This window comes from Chelmon rostratus, chromosome 14 (assembly GCF_017976325.1).
Source record: "Chelmon rostratus isolate fCheRos1 chromosome 14, fCheRos1.pri, whole genome shotgun sequence".
NCBI lineage: Eukaryota > Metazoa > Chordata > Actinopteri > Chaetodontiformes > Chaetodontidae > Chelmon > Chelmon rostratus.
This window is the reverse complement of record NC_055671.1, coordinates 9,416,913-9,435,114: the sequence shown is the minus strand read 5'-3', so window position 1 is coordinate 9,435,114 and position 18,202 is coordinate 9,416,913. Positions and strand designations below refer to the sequence as shown.

The 18,202-nt window shown below is 40.9% G+C and overlaps 1 protein-coding gene across 1 annotated transcript; it reads left to right on the top strand.

Annotated features, from left to right (window-relative positions):
* Positions 1-8,164: 8,164 nt before the first annotated feature.
* cchcr1 (coiled-coil alpha-helical rod protein 1) lies at positions 8,165-17,800 on the top strand. The gene is made up of 19 exons (XM_041952570.1): positions 8,165-8,508; positions 8,838-9,132; positions 9,232-9,399; positions 9,539-9,656; positions 9,883-10,077; positions 10,370-10,533; positions 10,632-10,746; positions 10,945-11,055; positions 11,788-11,931; positions 12,018-12,128; positions 12,386-12,492; positions 12,629-12,741; positions 12,841-12,913; positions 15,200-15,318; positions 15,434-15,622; positions 16,828-16,929; positions 17,094-17,218; positions 17,299-17,446; positions 17,552-17,800. The coding sequence occupies exons 1-19, from the start codon at positions 8,439-8,441 to the stop codon at positions 17,680-17,682; spliced, it is 2,598 nt and encodes an 865-aa protein (XP_041808504.1). The 5' UTR covers positions 8,165-8,438; the 3' UTR covers positions 17,683-17,800.
* The last annotated feature ends 402 nt before the right edge of the window (positions 17,801-18,202 follow it).

The following is an 18,202-nucleotide window of genomic DNA, read 5'->3' as shown; positions in this document are numbered from 1 at the left end:
GCCACATCTCTGAACAAACATGTCTGATGGGACCACCCACCCCCCTCATAAAGCAGAGTAATTGCAGGTTAATTGAAAGGCTTGAGGAAGGCTTCCATTTGAGTTCAATATCAGAGGAAAAGGATCCTTCCTTCTTTTGGACAACTTCATTTGTCTTAGTCTAGACTGCTGCCCTTCCCTTTTTCAACTTTCCACTTCAAACAAACACTAATGGTTAGTCTGTGAAAAGGGTGAGGGTCTGTTTGTATGATCATAAGAAATCTGTTCAAACACTGCATCCAATTTTCAAGAAATACTGCATAACTGCTTATTCACAAAACAGATGTCATGGAAACTGTAAATAAACTCCATGTCAATGTCATCATCAGCCCTTATATTGCAATTATACTAATATCATGTACTGGTTACATGGTCTCGTTTTTCTGAAACTCATTATTGTCTCATCGTTTCACCATTTCATTTTGATTTGATTTGATCTATGTTCATTTGATCTACTTGCTAGATTCATTTTATTTCATTTATCTATTTATGAGGTTCATTCTGGAGTGAGACACCTTTAAATTTCACTATACGTTGTACTGTGTATGACATGTATGTGACAATAAACTTGATTTGATTTGATTGATTCAATTTTTATTACTGCTAAGTGAAAAATTCCTTGATCTTGGATCTGATATAATATTGGTAATAAGTAATATAATACGTATCATTGGACTGCTTGATATTAAAATACAATCCCTCAGTTTGCATACACATAATCTGTTTTGTAACCCAACTGCAGTCACCAGTGTTTGAGTGTTTGAGTGTGTGTGTGTGTGTGTGTGTGTGTGTGAACGCTGATTACGGATTTGTGGGGACAAAAATATGTTAATGCATTCACATTGTGGGGACTTGCCTCACTTACAGTCCCTATGACATAAATCATAAAATTTTGGGGCCAAGACATGAGTTAAGGTTAGGGTAAGGTTAAGATAAGGGCTCATGTGAGTAGTGGTTATGGTTATGGTAAGTCTGCAGGAAACAAATGTAAGTCTATGTAATGTCCCCAAAAATGATGGAAATATGACTCTGTGTGTGTGTGTGTGTGTGTGTGTGTGTGTGTGTGTGTGTGTGATGATAAGTGCCAACTAGTTACTGGTTCACCAGTGTGCACGCTTCAGTAAACAGGAGAATACACATTCACACCCAAAGTGCATACTGTATGTCAAACAAGGTATCAAATGTAAGCTCACCCCAGGAGAACTGCAGACAGCAAACCGCGTCGTGCTTCTCCCAATTAACTACTTTGTCATCCAAAATGCATCCCGTCTAGGATAGCAGTTAGCATAATATGCTCGACATCAGGTTCTCACTGGCTCTTCAATGAGCAGAGCAAAAACAGCTTGTTAACCTAATCAAATTTATTGACGAGTACTGCCTCGAGCATTGTAAAGGACTGCAGCTAAACAGCTTTCTTTCAATCTGATGAACCTGTCTATTAAGACAGAGGACAATTTCTTCCTCCTAATATGGGAAACTAATTAACCATAGAAGTGGTGCATCGGCTTTTCTCTTTCCCTGCAGCATTTTGTTTACACTAGCAGGGACATAAACACCAATAAAGGCAGCTCATACTCTCTTTCACAGGTGTGCAGGAGCACATTACCTGATATGAACATCATCGTAGTTTGCCCAGCTCTAAAGGATGGGGCAAATCAGAGCAATATCACACAGGTTCATTTGAGAAATATTGTACATGTCTGCCCTAGGCCCGCTTCGTCTGTATTAATTAACACTTATGAATGTTCCCCGTAGTCAAAAAAAGACAAGGCTGTCTTCTTCCATCCCCTATCTGTTATGTGACAATGATGTACGGCTCTCAAGACATAAAAATGGAGAAGACAGAGAACCAGATTTTTTTTGTAGATCAGGGCACATCTTCTGGTTCGAAACTGACACTGATAATAAATCATTTGGAGGTGAAAAATCCTCTCTGCTCACAAAACCTGCCGTGAAATTGTTAGCAATTGTCAAATTAGTGGTTTCGAGCCAGTTATGGTGGGTATCACCAATCAGACTTGGTTAGTTGTCTCAAGCTTACCAAGCAGTAAAAAATATAAGACACACGCTGGGGCTGCTGTAGATCAAAGGGATAATATGAATTCTTAAAATGAGCAGCATTTCCTTTTAAATTGCACATGAATTCATGATAGCAGTCTCAAAAGATTTGCATTTTTATTTTTGCTATTTGAAATCTAATCAAATTTCTATTTAAAATCCCTGGAACAAAGCTGAGGTAGTTCTTTTTTAGGGCTATGCATGTTATACTTTCATTTTGTGTCACTGCATTGACTGCAGGTTGTCGAAGCAGCTGAACACTGCCTTCAACTGGGCTGCAGAGTACTCTTTTTCCAACTTGTGCTCTGCGATGGGACAGATGTGGATAAGGGCTTTATAGCTTACACCAAATGGGCCATGTAATAAAAGTGAGCCATCACTCAGTCAAGTTTGATACACTGCAAGTTTTTGGGCAATTCACACTGGCAACGGGAATGGAAAGGAGACACGGGTGAAATATTTCTTACCAATTAAATGCTTGCAATAAATCAGCTCAGTTCAAAAATCAAAATGTCTTACAACCATTACACATTATTCTGAAAGACTATTTTGCACCAGCAATATGTTTATGCACCCCAGTGGTGGTTTGGCTCAAAAGACTTGGGTTTCCTGGGACCCAAACACTTTAATTCCCATTTGACTGACTTGATCTCAATTACAGACCTATTAGAATGATTGCTATAATCATGGTTCTCTCCCACCGATACTCTACACCTACATCACTGACAGGGACACAATTCAACACCAATTCACCACTAATAAAAATCTCTGGGACAACATCTTATTGATTAGGTTCTGGTAGCCTGGGGGCCCTTGACATGAAAGCATTTGAGAAGGAGCCTATAGTGTGTCAGACAACACTGGGCTCCCAATGCCCTTGTAATTCGACTGGTGTGGATCAAAACCGTTTTAGTGGATTCCTCAAACCCCCCTAATTTAGCTGTGCAATAAGGGGAGCAGGGACTGATGCAGAGGGCTACCTTATAGAGAACATGCAGGTAGCACTCCACATAATGATCGCCGCTTTATAAATTAATGCAAGGATCCAGACTCACGGAGAAAACCACAGCCACAGCCCAGATAGCATCGACAAACTGCTGTAGTGTGTGTGCGCTGCCTCACGTTGTGACTGAGTAGCTTGTTTAATCTAGGTCTAGGACGGTGTTATATTGAATAAAATGGAGAGAGAGAGAGATAAAAAAAATAGCAAGCCAACAAATGCTCCAGCATAGTGTATCGTTGAGCAATCGGCATTGAATGAAACAATTAGCACAAATGTGAGTGATCAGTCTGAACAAAGATTCGTCCCACGGAAAAAAAAGCAGAATCATTAGGATAACTCACCTGCTTTTACAGAAGCTGATACGCGCTCCATGTCGAGATTTCCTGCATACCATGCCCCTCCAGTGCCGCTGTGAGACAATGGGCTGTGTGTGAAATATTTCCCCGGTTTCGGTATCAAACACACGGATCTTTACTCTTATCTCCTGCTTTGCACAGTCTGTGTGCTTTGCGCATTCACGACGCCAAGGTCAGGAGCGCCAACGGCTTTAATGGAGCGCCCACCATAGAGATCTCTCTACGGCGCCCACTGCCAGCGCGTTACTAGGCAACCACCGGGATACGCCAGTGCATTAAATTCACCCTCCAACAACCGACAAAATCCCAATTTAGAAACCATTAAGTAACCACCTTAACCCCGGACAGCGCGCACGTACTCACCCGCTTTGTGCTCGGGCGAAAAACCCCACATCTACCTCTGGCCAGATAAACAAGTGGGGCTGTTCAAGAAGTGTGCGGGCCTGCATGCTGAGAAGACATTGCGAATACATTACATTTAATTGGCATAAGCCGTTTAGCAAATTGTGACTAGCATGGCAAAACGGGGTGGGATAAGAAACCACCAGAAAAGCAGCAAATCGTCTTGCAATATGTTTTCTACCTCTGTATTATATTTTTAATTACATTCCTAATCAACACACCTCCGTGTAGCAAAGTGTGAACAACATGGAATCACTAATCAAACCTCTGTTCTCTCATCACAAAAAAAACCCTTGTTTAACAAGCAGACAGGGATTCATGGATTTCATTTATCCACAACAGTGAACTGCTATGAGGCAAAATGACAGCAGGTGGCAGGAAACTGGTCCAGGGCAGGAAAGCAGAAGCTGCCTCGCTCTTTAACAAACGTTTTGTCTGTCCTGGAAACAGGAAATCATTCCAGTGATTCTGTTGTCGCTCCTGCTCTTATGCTTCTTCCTGTAGTTTGCTGTCTGTCTGTATGTGTTTTAGTAGTGTTTAAAGGAGCAATATGAAAGAATTTTAGTTTAAAACATTAAAAAAATAACTAAAATTTTCAATAGAATGTGAAGAAATGACAGTTTGGACATTTTGTCCAAGCTGTCTATGTATTGTGTTGCAAAGATATCTGCTTAAGTTCGCGTGCTAACCAGCTAGCCGTTCTGTCTTGTAATACCACTTAATATGTCAAGAGGTAATAGTGAGTCAGTCCAACAACACTGAGGTGGTTTTCTTGCCGTCTTTGGCTCCTGCCCCTCTGGGGCTGCACCCCTGCTCAGGCCTCCAGAGGTGGTCGCTGACTCATGGCTGACCTGCCTCTCGCTCCTCTCCTGCATAGTACCTCTCCTGAACCTGCCCTTGTAAACATCTTTGTCGTCCCTTGAGCCTGAGTCCTAGTGGACCTTGGGTACAGGTCTGCCCTTGTTCACTCGGAAGCTGCTGATCTGTTGCCCACTTGCCTGGCTCCGGTTCTGTTGCCAATTCCGGTGCCGCTCCCTGCCAGCATACCTCATTGGGTCCCCCCCGAACCCAGGCCTGACAACCTCCTCTTCCTGGTTCTAAGGTCCTGTACCAGCAACACTCCACCAGCGCTCTGAGCTTCTGGTCCGGGCAGAGTAGGCTAGGAGTTATCTGCTAACCGCTGCTACAGTTAGCAGTTATTCTGCTAATGTAGTGTTGCCTATTTTTTTGGCATATGAATTCAATTGGTGACCAATCCTTACATATAGCACCTTTAATGAGGGATTTGAATTCATTCTTCAGCGGCATTTTTGATTTTCAAAGAAACATATGAATGTCACACTGAAATCTGCTCCAACCACACACTAGAAATCCACTATCATATGCAGTCCAGACAGCTGCTGACAGAGCAAACAGTTTTCCCACGTATCCTTTTTTTTTCAATGCCCAGCAGCCATAGCTGTGATGCTGTGATCTGTGCATGTATAGAGCTGAGAGACTGTCTTTACAGTCCTTGAGAGAGATGCTGCCTAGATTGTTTGTTTCAGGCTTGGTTACCAAAGCAAGGAAAGCCTATTATTTAAAAAAAAAAAAATCCTTATTTTCAGTTGATTGTTATGCAGGGAGCAATCTTTGTTCATCTTTAATATATAGATCATGTGTAAATGCATGGAGATTATTACCTTTATTTTCATAGGATAGTGCATCCCAGATGACCTGTGGTTGAATAAGTGCCATGTGAAGAGTTCAACAAGCACATTTTGAAAGTAAGACATTTTAATTAAAGATGCAACTTCCAGTACAGATATTTGCAGTCATGGACAGTTTTTCCACATGAACCCTAAGTGTGGGCTGAATCAGCTTGATTAGGGACAAAGATAAAACAGCTTCCGTTGCCATTGGTTTGACAGGATATCCATTGTCTTTAAGTGTGCATATGAGAAATATTTTAATTCTTTGTTGTAATGAAGAGAGACTGAACTGACATGGGTTGAGAAAGTCAAGTTGTTGCCCTGGTCCATTTACCAAAAGCCGTTATGTAGTCAGGGCTCAGTCAATCAGGACTTGCACCTACCAGATTGAGTAGTATTGCACTGTACCTTTATGTCAGTCTATGTGGGTGGTGGGGTGGTACGTCCATGACCCAATGTCTGGGTGAGGAGACATTTGAAAGGAGCTGTGAGCAGAACTGCTTCTTCCTCAAAATGAAAGGTACTAGTGGGGGTTCGGGCTCGATAAGGATGCCTCCCAGGTACATCCACCTGGGAGGAGACCCTGAGGCAAACCCAGAACACAATGAAAGGATTATCTATCCCATGTGACCTGGGAATTCCTCAGAATCCCCCAGGAAGAGGTGCAGGACGTGGCTGAGGAGAGGGGTGTCGGTGCTATACCTTGCTGATGTTACTACAACCTGGACCCAGATCAATTTACCACACTTAACTTTTTTGGTTACAATTCATAAATGTGTCTCAATCTGCTGTCTGCCTTTTTCAAAATGTTCTTTTCAGCTGTCGCTTCAAGCACTTTATGCAGTGGCAGTCCACCTTTATTAGGGCGTAACTATCCTTCAAAGACATGGAGCTGCATCTTAATTGTGCTGTCTTTCTAATAAGGGTCAGTTTTGCCTTTGTTTTCTGGATTCCCAGTGGCCCTTTCCAATCCCTGTTTCATCTGCTTTGTTCTTCACGACCTACTGCAGTGTCTGCCGAGTGCTGAGAGGATGCGACACGACCAAATAATGCACAGCGCTCCCATTGTGCTCCTCAAACAACCACTTCACTACATTAACTATATTTTACAAGACCCACAGTCTTTCTTGGCAATGTACCTGTATTTCTTTACATTTTTGTCATTTATTGAGATAGGTAAGCTGCCTTTTCTTCTATCATTTATTTTCTTTATGATATTGTATGTCAGGTTATATCAATATACAGTATGTGATCCTTTATGTAAAATGAATCAAACTAAAATGTCTCTTTGTTCCTTGAATACACCATAAATAGATTAGATTAGATTAGATGAAACTTTTATGAACCCCAGGGAAAAGTGGGTCAGGGCAGCTGCAGAAAAGACGATACACTGTAGGCAAGAGCAAACAGCAATGGCTACAGATGCCAGAGGAAAATAACACAACAAGATAGATATTTCAATATATGGTGATGATAGCCTACGGAATTGTGAATATTGAGTTTCCCTGCCCTGGGATTAATAAAGTCTTATCTTATGTTATCTTATCTTATCCTTTATACTGAAAATCATATAACAAGCCATAGACACAGTCCTTCATTTGAAGGTAAGTGCATGATTGCAGTTTCTAGATTTACAACACAAATGCAATGCATACAGAATGGGCATCACTGCAGATATCGGAAATTAAGCAGACAGAAATTATTCAATATATGCAAATGCTTAATGGAAATTATTCATAAATGGATCATTTTACAGTTGGAGGTAATACACCTCTAGATACACCTCAACCTCAAAATTCAGTCGCACCAAATTATCACCAATTACTATTCAAATCTGTACGTATGTACTGTACCAAAAGGATGGATGGTGCTCCCTTTTCTGCAGGACTGTAGATGTCATGCAGAAATGAACTGGGTGTCAGATAAACCTGGGTCTTGAGGTATGGGAGTCCCAGGCAAAGAAGGAATAATTCAGGTTATCACTTCATTAGGTGCATTTACACCACGCTCACACATCACAGTAATATTTGACAATATCAGAATAGTATATGAATAAAAATGCCTTAGGGAAATTCCATCAGAAGAATAAAGTGGTACATATACCTGACTTCACATATAAATATATCCCCTGTGAGTGCTCTTATCAGAAATGGAATTTCCGACACTAAGGGATAGGTACGAGGAAAAAAATAGAACGAATTATTTTAACATGGTATATTTTGCTTTCTTCACTGTGATTACTCAACCAGGGTCTATTGTTCAGTGTCAATAAAACAAAATGTTTTGTAAATTTCCCTACCCTGAAGTATAACTTGCTTCAATTACTATGGTGCAACAAAAATTTGTTCTCATGGATTTGGGAGGTCCTCAATTTTGTCTATCAGGAAAGCTGACACCCATGTTGTGTACTGGATGTAACCAGCCCCTGGTAAACTCTGCACCAACCAGTGTGTATGATTGGGGACACTGCAGGGTTCTTATGTTGAGCTTTGAAGGCAGTGAGAGAGGGAGAACTCCCTGCAAGACAAACATCAGGGTAAAATACAACAAAGTGTTTTCAGGTTCCTTCCACATTCCCGTGATGCACTGCGCGATTGTAACGTGAGGGAGTTATATCCGAGAAGTCGTTTGAGTTATATTAAGTTAACAAGCGTATATATCTGCCGGAATGTTGTCGGCATTTGTAATAAAATGACGCGTAGTTTGTGCGTTTAAAGTTGACAGGCAAAAACGGCCGAAGCGGTGAGCTCCGGGATTTACCGTTGTAACCCGTAACTAAGGCAACGACGAATGACGTTTCTCGCGGGAGAATAAACGTTAAAAGAGCACCCAAACAACCTCGGCCTGTTTTTTTGTTAAGTCAGTAGTTTCCAGTGAAATGTGTTGAACATGGAGAGACAGAACTTGGGAAAAGAAAGGCTGATAGTGCCCACTGATTTTACCTCACCAGTGGTTTCAAGTAAGTTGCTTGTTCTTGCCGCAACTTTGTTTGACATTTAGTCGTATCTTAAAGCAAATGATGAGTGCAAGATAGTGTAAACTTAGCTAGCTAACATTAGCCTTGAATGCCACTTCATTTGTCAGTTCTAGCATTAGCTCACTAATAACAACAAAAAGGTTGTAGTTAGCGGAGAGAAGTTATCACGGCTATCTTGATAACTTTCTTGAAAGCTCAGCGGGAAAGGTTCTAAAGTTACTTAGGAAAGACCAGAAACATATTGGTATAGGGCTACGCATGACTAGACTAGCACGCATGCGCACATATTAACATAATTTTGTGTTGCTTAGAGAATATCCAGAAAGACCTGGTACCCCCATCGCATTTCGCATCCGGCGTCCAGCCTGCTGGACAACACAGAGGCGTTCAAATCTCAGGCACAACGCCCCCCATCTCCTGGATAAACTCAGGCGTAACATCACTACCATCAGGGGTTCCTGGTCCTGCCAATCCATGGCCTGCCATCAGTCAGGCCCAACAGGAAATCTTGGAGCTGAGGAAGGAAAATCAGAGGATCATGATGTTGCAAGGAGATAGCATAAGAGGAAGGATCCCTGTGGATCACCCATCAGACCTTCGGGAAAGGTATCCCACAATCTGTTCTATATGGTCAGAAATCCCATTACTGTCCGTGAGTTGGTGGCATAATGGGAACATGAATTTGCTCCTCTTCCTCAAACACAGATGTGCAGAGAGAAGTGAGCAGTGGTCCAGACGGGAGTTAGAGTGGCGTCTAGAGGCAGAGAAGCACAAGGCAGATGCTGAAAGGTTGAAGAGGCAGGTGGAGTCCCTAAAGGACACTGCAGGGAGACACAGGGAAGAGATGAGAGACAGAGACAGCACCGTAAGCAGGTAGGAGATATGCTTAGTTTGTTACTCAGTTAATTCATTGTACGGTTTGGCCTGACATTGTCTGTATAACTAAATGTTTCTGAGAGTTGTGATGGATCATTTTGAACAAGCTTTTCATGACATAACATTTGTGTGACAGACAGAGCCATGAGTTGGAAGCAATGCAAGAAGAGCTTTGTACAGCTAAAACTGAACTCAGCCAAATCAGAGAGGAGCTCATGCACAACAGTGCACAGAAGGAGAAAATAAGCTCACAGGTAATGATATTTACCAACAAAACATTTAATTTCGACACTGGTGTTGACAAAGATCACCTGAGAAATACTGGCATCTTGTAACTTATTTTGGCAGTTTGCAGTCTGTTTTTTTTAGTACTTGTAGTCTTAATAGTAGCTTACAGTCAATTTTAATTAAGCACGTTTCACTATCATTAGTTTCATGCATAAGCATTGTTCAATGTTTAGCTTTTTTTGTTTCTTGCAGCTTGAAAGACTAAAGGGAGAGTCTGCTGAGGAAATTACAAAGCTGAGGAGAGATGTAGAGAGGAGCAAGCAAGAGGCCCGGGAGCTTGCTCTGAAGGCTGAAATGGGCAGGTTACAGGCTGAGGAGCAGGCCAAACAGCAGTCTCTGAGACTGTCAGAACAACTGGAGGAAATGCACAAGAAGCAGGAGTTGGAGGTGTGTGGCACAGTCTCTGCAAGGAAATTGAAACCATCATAAACCTTGTACACACTGATTCGAGCGACTTCAGCTCAAAGGCCCTGTATCCAAGAACCCATGTCAGCAGACATCTGCTGTGCTGAAGTGTCTCTGAGCAGAACACTGTAAATGACCCTTCACTCTGACTTTCCTCGGAAGGGAAGCAAGTGAAAGGACATTGTCTCAATAAGATTTGGGGGATCAATAAGATATTACATCATTATTTGTATATGTCTTAAAATTGCCATTGTTTGCCTGTCTTCACTTTCAGCTGCAACAGCTGAATGCTTCCCATTGTGCAGAGTTGGGTGTAGCAAGGAAAACAAACAGTGAACTACAGAACAGACTTCAATCAATGACCTCAGAAGTGCTGCAGCTAAAAAGCACTCTGATGGAGGTATCTACTGAGAGAGATGGGCTGAAAGAACATTTAAGGTGCCACACTCAATCTGAAACTGAAGAGAGCTGAACATCTATAGCACTTTGTAGTCAGATTCACTGATTTTATTGGGGGGATGTGGTTTATTTTTCAGCCAAATGGGACAAGCTTTTGAGACGCAATCAGCAACACTGCACAGCCTCAGAAATTACATCGGCCAGCTTGCCCCAGAGAAAGGAGAGGAGGAACGATTAAATGACGCTGTTGAGGTGAGTGCAATATAAACAGTATTGATTGCCTACAGCCTACTGTAAAGTAATTGCATGGGAAAAAACTTGTTCTTTTCAGTAAGTTAAAGAAAGAATTGTGGAGCAAATTACTGTTAAATTATGAAGTAACATACATTTTATAATAATCCATCCCATTACTTTGTCTGTAATCTTTTTCTAATATTCTTCATTTTGTAGAGGCTAAACAAAGAGAAAGCAGCCCTTCAGATGACCACAGAGCTTTTGACAGTCAGGCTTAACTCTGTGAATGAGATACTCACCCTCCAAGAAGAGAAAATAGTGAAGAAGGTGAATGTTCTTCACATGCAATGCATGATACAAGCCTATGCTGATAACATGATGCCTGCTGAGCCACTGCTTTCCTATGTAGAGCAAGCAGCTACCTGTCATTGTGTGTTGTTTGATTTAGGTTGTAATGTTTTCAAGCATAGTGTTATGTCAAAAGTCTGAAAAAAAAGTAGTCTGAAGTTTGGATGCACTTCATTGATCTTGAGGACGCTGATGCAGACCACAGGGTTTAAGATTGATGATGGAACAGCACCAGACAGGATGGCAAAGCCCTGCGGGAGTAATTCAGTTGACTGAACACTTCACCTGAGGTGCTCTATCCAAATATTTTGTATATACAGTATCACTGCAGGTGACATATAAAGCATTTTTTCTACTTTGAATACATTTTTCTTACTTTATGAAGTGCATTTTGAATAGTTTGGAATAGATGTCAACTTGCAGAAACATGAAAGTTGCTTTAGATAGGTAATGTTCACAGTAAACCACTTGTATTCTTTAGTTTCTCTGTTACACAGAGAGCAGAGATTGTTTTAAAAACTCTTCTCTGACAGGGTTGTGATATTGCTGTGGGATGAAAGGAAAAAGCACTCATCATTTTAAAAAGCTTTAGTGTGCTTTGGAAAACATCAAGGCTAATTTGTAAGAAATAATTACCCACTAACCCTAACCCATTTGAAGCATCTACTGAAGTGGTGTTTATGTTTACCCTATGTGTGTATGTTTCCATAGACCTCAACAGACCCTCTTGTGAAGAATGGATCTGAAGGCCTTCAAATGCTTAAGCTCTGGAGAGAGAAAGTGTTCCAATTATGTGTCCAGCTTCGCTCAAAGGACATTGAACTAAGAGGAGAGAAGGATAAACTTCTTTCGACAGTATGAAAACAGTCATCTGTTAGTGTACATTATAAAGATGTCCAGTATGTTTAAAACTGTGTTTAAAGTGTGGGTCTGTGTTTCAGGTGAGATCCATGGAGCAGCGGCTCCAGCAGGAGCAGCACCAGGCTAGTGTGCTACAACACAGTCTAGATGACAGGATAGCTGAGCTGGACCTGGAGAGAGTGGAAAAGGAGGTTAGTACCAGAGCATCGGTATGATTTACGTGGCTGTCTGAAAATTTGATGATGCACAATAAATTTGAGGCCGCTTAGCAAAGTGATAAACGCTCGTACATTTGTAGAGCCGCACAGAATGCTGACTATGTGAAAACTTTGCTAGGTTCTAGTATCGGTTAAGAAACAGCAGCTGAGCGCAAAGACATTCTCAAAACTGAGCATCACAGTAGATTTGTGTAAGATACTTTATTTTATGGATGTGTTGTATTTCCCAGACATTGAAACAGGACTTGGTCCAGGCTCACAAGGAAAACTCTCAGCTGAAGTCACAGAACCAAAAAGCAGAGGTTGAACTTAAAAGCCTCACAGAAGCAGTGCACAGGTAGAACAAAGTTATCTGAATTCAAAAATGTTATAATAAATTGGGAGATAGAAGGAGAAAGCAAAATGATTGTTATTGCTCAGTGTTATTATTTTAATTACTGTTAATGTGTTTTCACACATTTTGTGCCTCACAGGTTCAGTCTGGCATTTGAAAGCAAGGTGACAAAAGTGGATGCAGCTCAAACAAGGCTCAGCACTTTAACTCAACGGCTAACTTTTGCTAAAGCACGAGTGGAGACAATCCAAGGTGTGATTATAACAGGCTTAATGTGCTGATTGCAGTGCTTTAGTTTGAATTGCAAATGTCTGGTAAAGAAAGTACATCACAAGGTTTTAATTTTTTCAGGTTTGATCATGAGGAGGGTTGCTCTGCAGAAACTTCAGCAGGCCAGTAAACAGACAGAACAGGCAACCGACAGGTATGAGGTTTCACATTCACACACGGTGTTTACATGATCTTAACCCAACCTGTGTCTCCTTTTATAAATTATTTCATCAACCATTGCATCAGAAGAATTATTGTGATAATAAACATGAACCCTTCATACAAGAATTGCAGCTCAAAGTGCTTTACGACAAGGAAATCACACCAAGTCTTTCGCATAAAAAAGACAGAATGAATAAGGATGAAAATAGAATAAAGAGAATGCATAACAACAACCACTGAAAGATAGTAATTAAATAAAAGTTGAAAATAGAGTACATAGAATGTATGAAATCAAGTAGAATGCATTTTGAAAGAGTTGCATCAGTGCGTAATTGTGATGAAAAGCGTAGCAGTTTCAGGCCTGCCTCTATCAGCAAAGTCATAGCTAGTTAAAGGCTAAATTGAAGAGATTGAAGATATGTTTTTAGCCTTCCTTTAAAAATATGTAGCAAGCTGTTTTCCCTGTTTTCCATAATTGACCTGCATCCCCGATTTTCTTTTGGCTGTTCCTGGAAACCTCCAATAAACCAGCAGCAAATGATGTGTTCACAGTGTTCTTGAAGGCAAAGGAATTTGTCAATGTAGCTTGGTCCTAGCCCATTAAGGGCTTTGTATACAAGGATGAGGACCTTAAATCAATTCTAAATATTACAGGAAGTGGTATAATTGTAATTAATAGCCAAGCTGCACAGTTCTGAATGAGCTGAAGTCTCTTTCTCTGAAGTATTTTTTTTTTCAGGAGGCCCTTGTGAATAGTGTGTTGCAGTAATCGAGGATGCTTAAAATAAAGACTTAAATCAGTTTGTCAGCATCATTTTGATTTATAAATGGTTGTACTTTAGTGATTTTTCTAAGGTGGAAAAATGAATTTTTTATCACATTGTTGATGTGGGACTCGAATGTTAGATCTGAATCTAGCAGCTCCCTTGTGCAATCCCAAAAGATTGTTCTCAGACACATGATCTCCAAGACTGACGTAAAACTTCTCCCTTTTATGTATGTTTTAAACTAGTTTAACACACAGTTAGAAAGACCAAACAACTATTCAAGATGATTGATTAAGGCATCGTGGTCAATTGTATCAAATGCTTCACTTTATTCTTTTTTTATTATTTTAGTAAGAACAGTTTCAGTGCTGTGGTATAATCTAATGCCTAACTTAAATTCCTCCAGAATGTTATTTTCTTTAAGAAAGGCGTATATATTAAAGAGCTGTATTTATAATCTTCAGGACATGACTTGAAACACTGTGGAACACCTGCTTTAAAAATACTATAGGTTCTGGCTCAAAACATGAGATGGACAAGTTAGACTTAGTGACAGTCTTGCAGAGCTCAATTAATGTAATACAGGAGATTTTTCCCATGGTTTCATCTATTTTACAGGGTTTGCTGAGGTCATCTGTGTTTACATCAGAAAGATAGCTCTCTAATCTAAGTACTATGAAACCAAATGCAAGTGATTTATAAACGGCTGCAGTGCTTTAATATCTGTTGGCCCTTATTCTGCAAAAATGTCTCCATAAACACACATATATGTTAAAACTCAAATATTTATGACAACGTGTGCTTTGGAGGACTTTTTGTAATCAGGTGTCACATTATGCCTGCGGCAAACTGCCAATTATTTCTTTCAGTTGACTGATCGCAATCATTTACTCCATAATGACAAAGGTAATGCCAAATGCATGTTGCAGTTATTCTTGACCACCAAGTGCTCACTTATTCTAAGCAACAACCTCCAAATTCAAAACACAACTAACAAATTGTTAGTATGAATTAAAAAAAAGTCAGGCTTCTCTTTTGCACTTTATGAGCTGTAACAGCAGATGTTTTTGTACTAAGTGATAAAAATACATCATTACTGGTAAAATTTAAAGTATTTATTGAATCCATCAACCCTTTCAGCACTAATTCAGAGAATTATTAGACTAATTCACACAACTATTACAAATTTAATGTTTGAAAAGGCATATTGCTTTACAAAAGATGTATGTAGTGTTGTTTGGTTTTGATAGGGCTAGATGATGAGGTTGAAATCAATATTGTTATTAATAAGAAATTTCTGTCTGTTATACTATGTCAGTCTATTGCAATATGACATATGTATGCAGAGTCAGTCTTGTCCGGGGGTTATTAGTCTACATGTAAAGACAGTTGCTTTCTGTCTGTTTGAATTTGCCTTGCTTTGTTATGCACTGTGCAGTTGCTTCTGTACCTCTCTGCTTGACTCTCTGCTCCTTTATTTGCTCTGCCATCTTGTCTGTGTTGCCCTGCAGCATCACAAACCTCCAGACAGAGCTTAGTTTGGTGTGTGAAGAGAGAGACAGGCTCACACAGGAACTCAAAAGAACCCCGGAGCTCATCGAGAAAACCCTATCTGATCTAAGAGAACAGTGTGAGCACCCTTACAACTCACAACACCTCATTATAATACATTATCTGTTTATCTGTTGGGTATCCATGTTGTGGCAATGTATGCATCTCGGTTTACCTTTGTACATCCTCTTCAGATGAGAGCAAACTGAGGCAGCAGCAGCAGGAGTTGGAGCAGAGCTGGATGGAGGTCCGGCAGGCTGTGGCTGGCAGAGAGGAGGCCGACGAGAGCCTGCAGCAGATCCAGGCCCAGCTGGAGGAGAGCAAAGTCAACCTGGAGAAACTCCGCTCTGAGCTGCTCAGCCAGCAGGAGCACAGCGAGCATGGTGAGGCAGCGGCTGCGGCATGACTGTTTTTCAACCTTGACTTATCCAGGAAAAGCAGACTGAGCACTCCTGCTCTTTAGCAGAAATGCCCTTCATCACAGTCTCCACATATTCACACCTGGCCACTCCTGTCTGCTTGGTAGTTTCACTGGAGCAGTCAGGGATTAAGTGCTCAAGAGCACCTTGGCTATAGTTCAGGGAGAGTTAACTGAATTTCCTTAATTTGTTTTTTCCCATTTGGTTCAAGGATTCAGCTTGACCACCTAGGAAACATCTTAGACCTGCATTAAAGGACATGATCACAGTTTTTCAAGTCTGTCTTCAAACAATAGGCAGGTACCCACATGAAGATTGAAATGAGGATTGCTTACTACAATCATTCATCCTGCTCATACTGGCCATTTAAATATCCCACCTTAATATGCTTTTTACTGTGAGTGTTTAGTGTAAAAATGCATTCTAATGTTTATCTGAAATAATATGAGGCTTCAGTAGACTGAGGTAGCCAAATCAAGTGGATATCTTCAGAACTTAGTCTTTTTGTATCTCTCCTCTTTAAGCTCTGTTTTGCTTCCCACTTCTGACGGAAATATCTGGCTCTTTAGATGCTGAATGCTCTTCTGTTTTCACCAGCATGTCTCCAACTGTGTGTGGTGTTTTGTGCTGGACATGTGCCGTGTAGTTGGTGGTTAAGACCTTTTTGCTGAAAACAGCTTCTTGCTGGGCCTGAAAACAACACTGAGAGCGGTGAGAATCAACTATAACAGTGAAGTTGCTGGCTGGAAAAAACAAACGATGACCTGAGTCATGACTCTCTCTGGAGGTTTTTAACAATGAGTGACCCCTTTCATATACACGTCGTTCACACTGTTGGATTTAATTTCCTTTAAAGGTCTTACATTGCTTCACTGTATATTACTCTGCCTTTACTGAAACAGATAAACAAACGTTTTTGCCTCCAGCTATAATTTAAAAACTAAGTAAAAGTGATTTTTTTCTGACCTTTAGACTACTACCACCTTGCTGTGTTGCTACCATTGTTACATGGCAATTGATAAATCTTGAATTGATTCAATCAGCTCCTTGTTTGTGTCGGTCTTATAAAATCCAGTCTATCCCCTGAGGGACAAACACAACATTAGACTGTGTTTCTCATTGTGTGAGCTACTGTATTGAGGAGTGGTGTATTTGTTGTTCCCCTTCAGCTCTGCAGGAGAGAGTGTCTGAGATCAAGGACCGCTGTGCTGAGAAGCTGAGAGAGATGGAGGTTCAAATCAATACTGCCAAGACAGAGCACACCAAAGCAGGTAGCAGGATTAGCACCGTGCTACCTCAGCCCACAGCAGCTTAACATAGGGGGCTGAAGTCATATCTGTAATGCAGCCTCTGATCTAATATGATTGGAATTGTTTACACAGTACATAGCAGCATTTCCCTGTGGCTTTTGATCTGTCTGTATTGTCTCTTGCAGTTATGACTTTGCGGCAGTTTGAGAGAGAGGCAGCAAGGAAACGGGATGAGATGAGCGAACACACAAAGAGTAAAGTCCAGGATAAACAACTGAAGGAGACAGAGAAAGACAAAAACCTACTGATGGTAAGATGTTTAAAAGCAAAAGACAGTTGTGTCTGTCTCCATTTCTGTTGATGGCCTCCTGTGACCCGAATCTGTTCCAGGCTGCTGTTGCTGGGAGAGAGCTGACGAGTGAGTATACAAGAGCCCACACAGCAGCTAGACAAAACTCTGCTGCTCCCTGGGAACATCGAGAAAAACCTTCAGAGAGCAGCAGCTCTGTGGGAGCAAAAGTCCAACTCCCTGCGCACGGTAACTAGTGTCTTAACTCCTCATGCATCAGACACTTATTTTAAGTCCCAACATTTATACACAGAAGTGACTGATTTGACCAATGGCCTGTCTGTATCCTGTCAGAGAGACTGCTGTCTGTTTTGGAGGAGCTCCACTCTCTCAGTGCTGCAGTGGTAAACAGCTCTGAGGACTCTGCGGAGGAGGAGGGACAGAATGACAGCGTGGGACCATCCACAGGCAGTCCACACAGCTGATACCTGGCGATGACTCACTGTAGCCACTGAACACACCTTTAATTTGTACAAAAGGTGGGCAGACATTATGCTTTAGGAGCCAAAAAAAAAAACAGTCGGTGGAAAGAATTTTTTTGAGCCACACGTCAGAAAACCATGCATTTCACATTGCTACTGGGTGTATAAGAAGAATAATAGCTATCTAGTGCAAGCACTTTATGCTTGCATATAAATTCTTCCAATGCATACTTTAATACCAGAAAATGCTGGAAATATATTGATGGACAAAGTTTAGAATTTTATGCAAACATTTCGTTCTCCTGCTTGGACTAAATCACCTCACCAGTAAGACTGTGTTCCACACCGTCATATCCTTTACTTATTGTAAATGATATTCTGCTTTAAAATTGGCCCCAGAATACTTGGAATTGTGCCTGTTGAATTAATAAAATGCTTTAAAGGTTAAGATCACACTCACACTTTGGCAAAAATGTTGTGTGAATATACATTAACCAAAGGAACAATTTATATTTTTTAGATG

Bases quoted from the DNA above. Each gene is read 5' to 3' on its own strand.
- cchcr1 (XM_041952570.1), top strand. From the start codon at position 8,439: ATGGAGAGACAGAACTTGGGAAAAGAAAGGCTGATAGTGCCCACTGAT. The intron at 11,932-12,017 runs GTATGAAAACAG...TCTGTGTTTCAG, and splicing joins AGGATAAACTTCTTTCGACA to GTGAGATCCATGGAGCAGCG. The intron at 12,742-12,840 runs GTGTGATTATAA...TAATTTTTTCAG, and splicing joins ACGAGTGGAGACAATCCAAG to GTTTGATCATGAGGAGGGTT.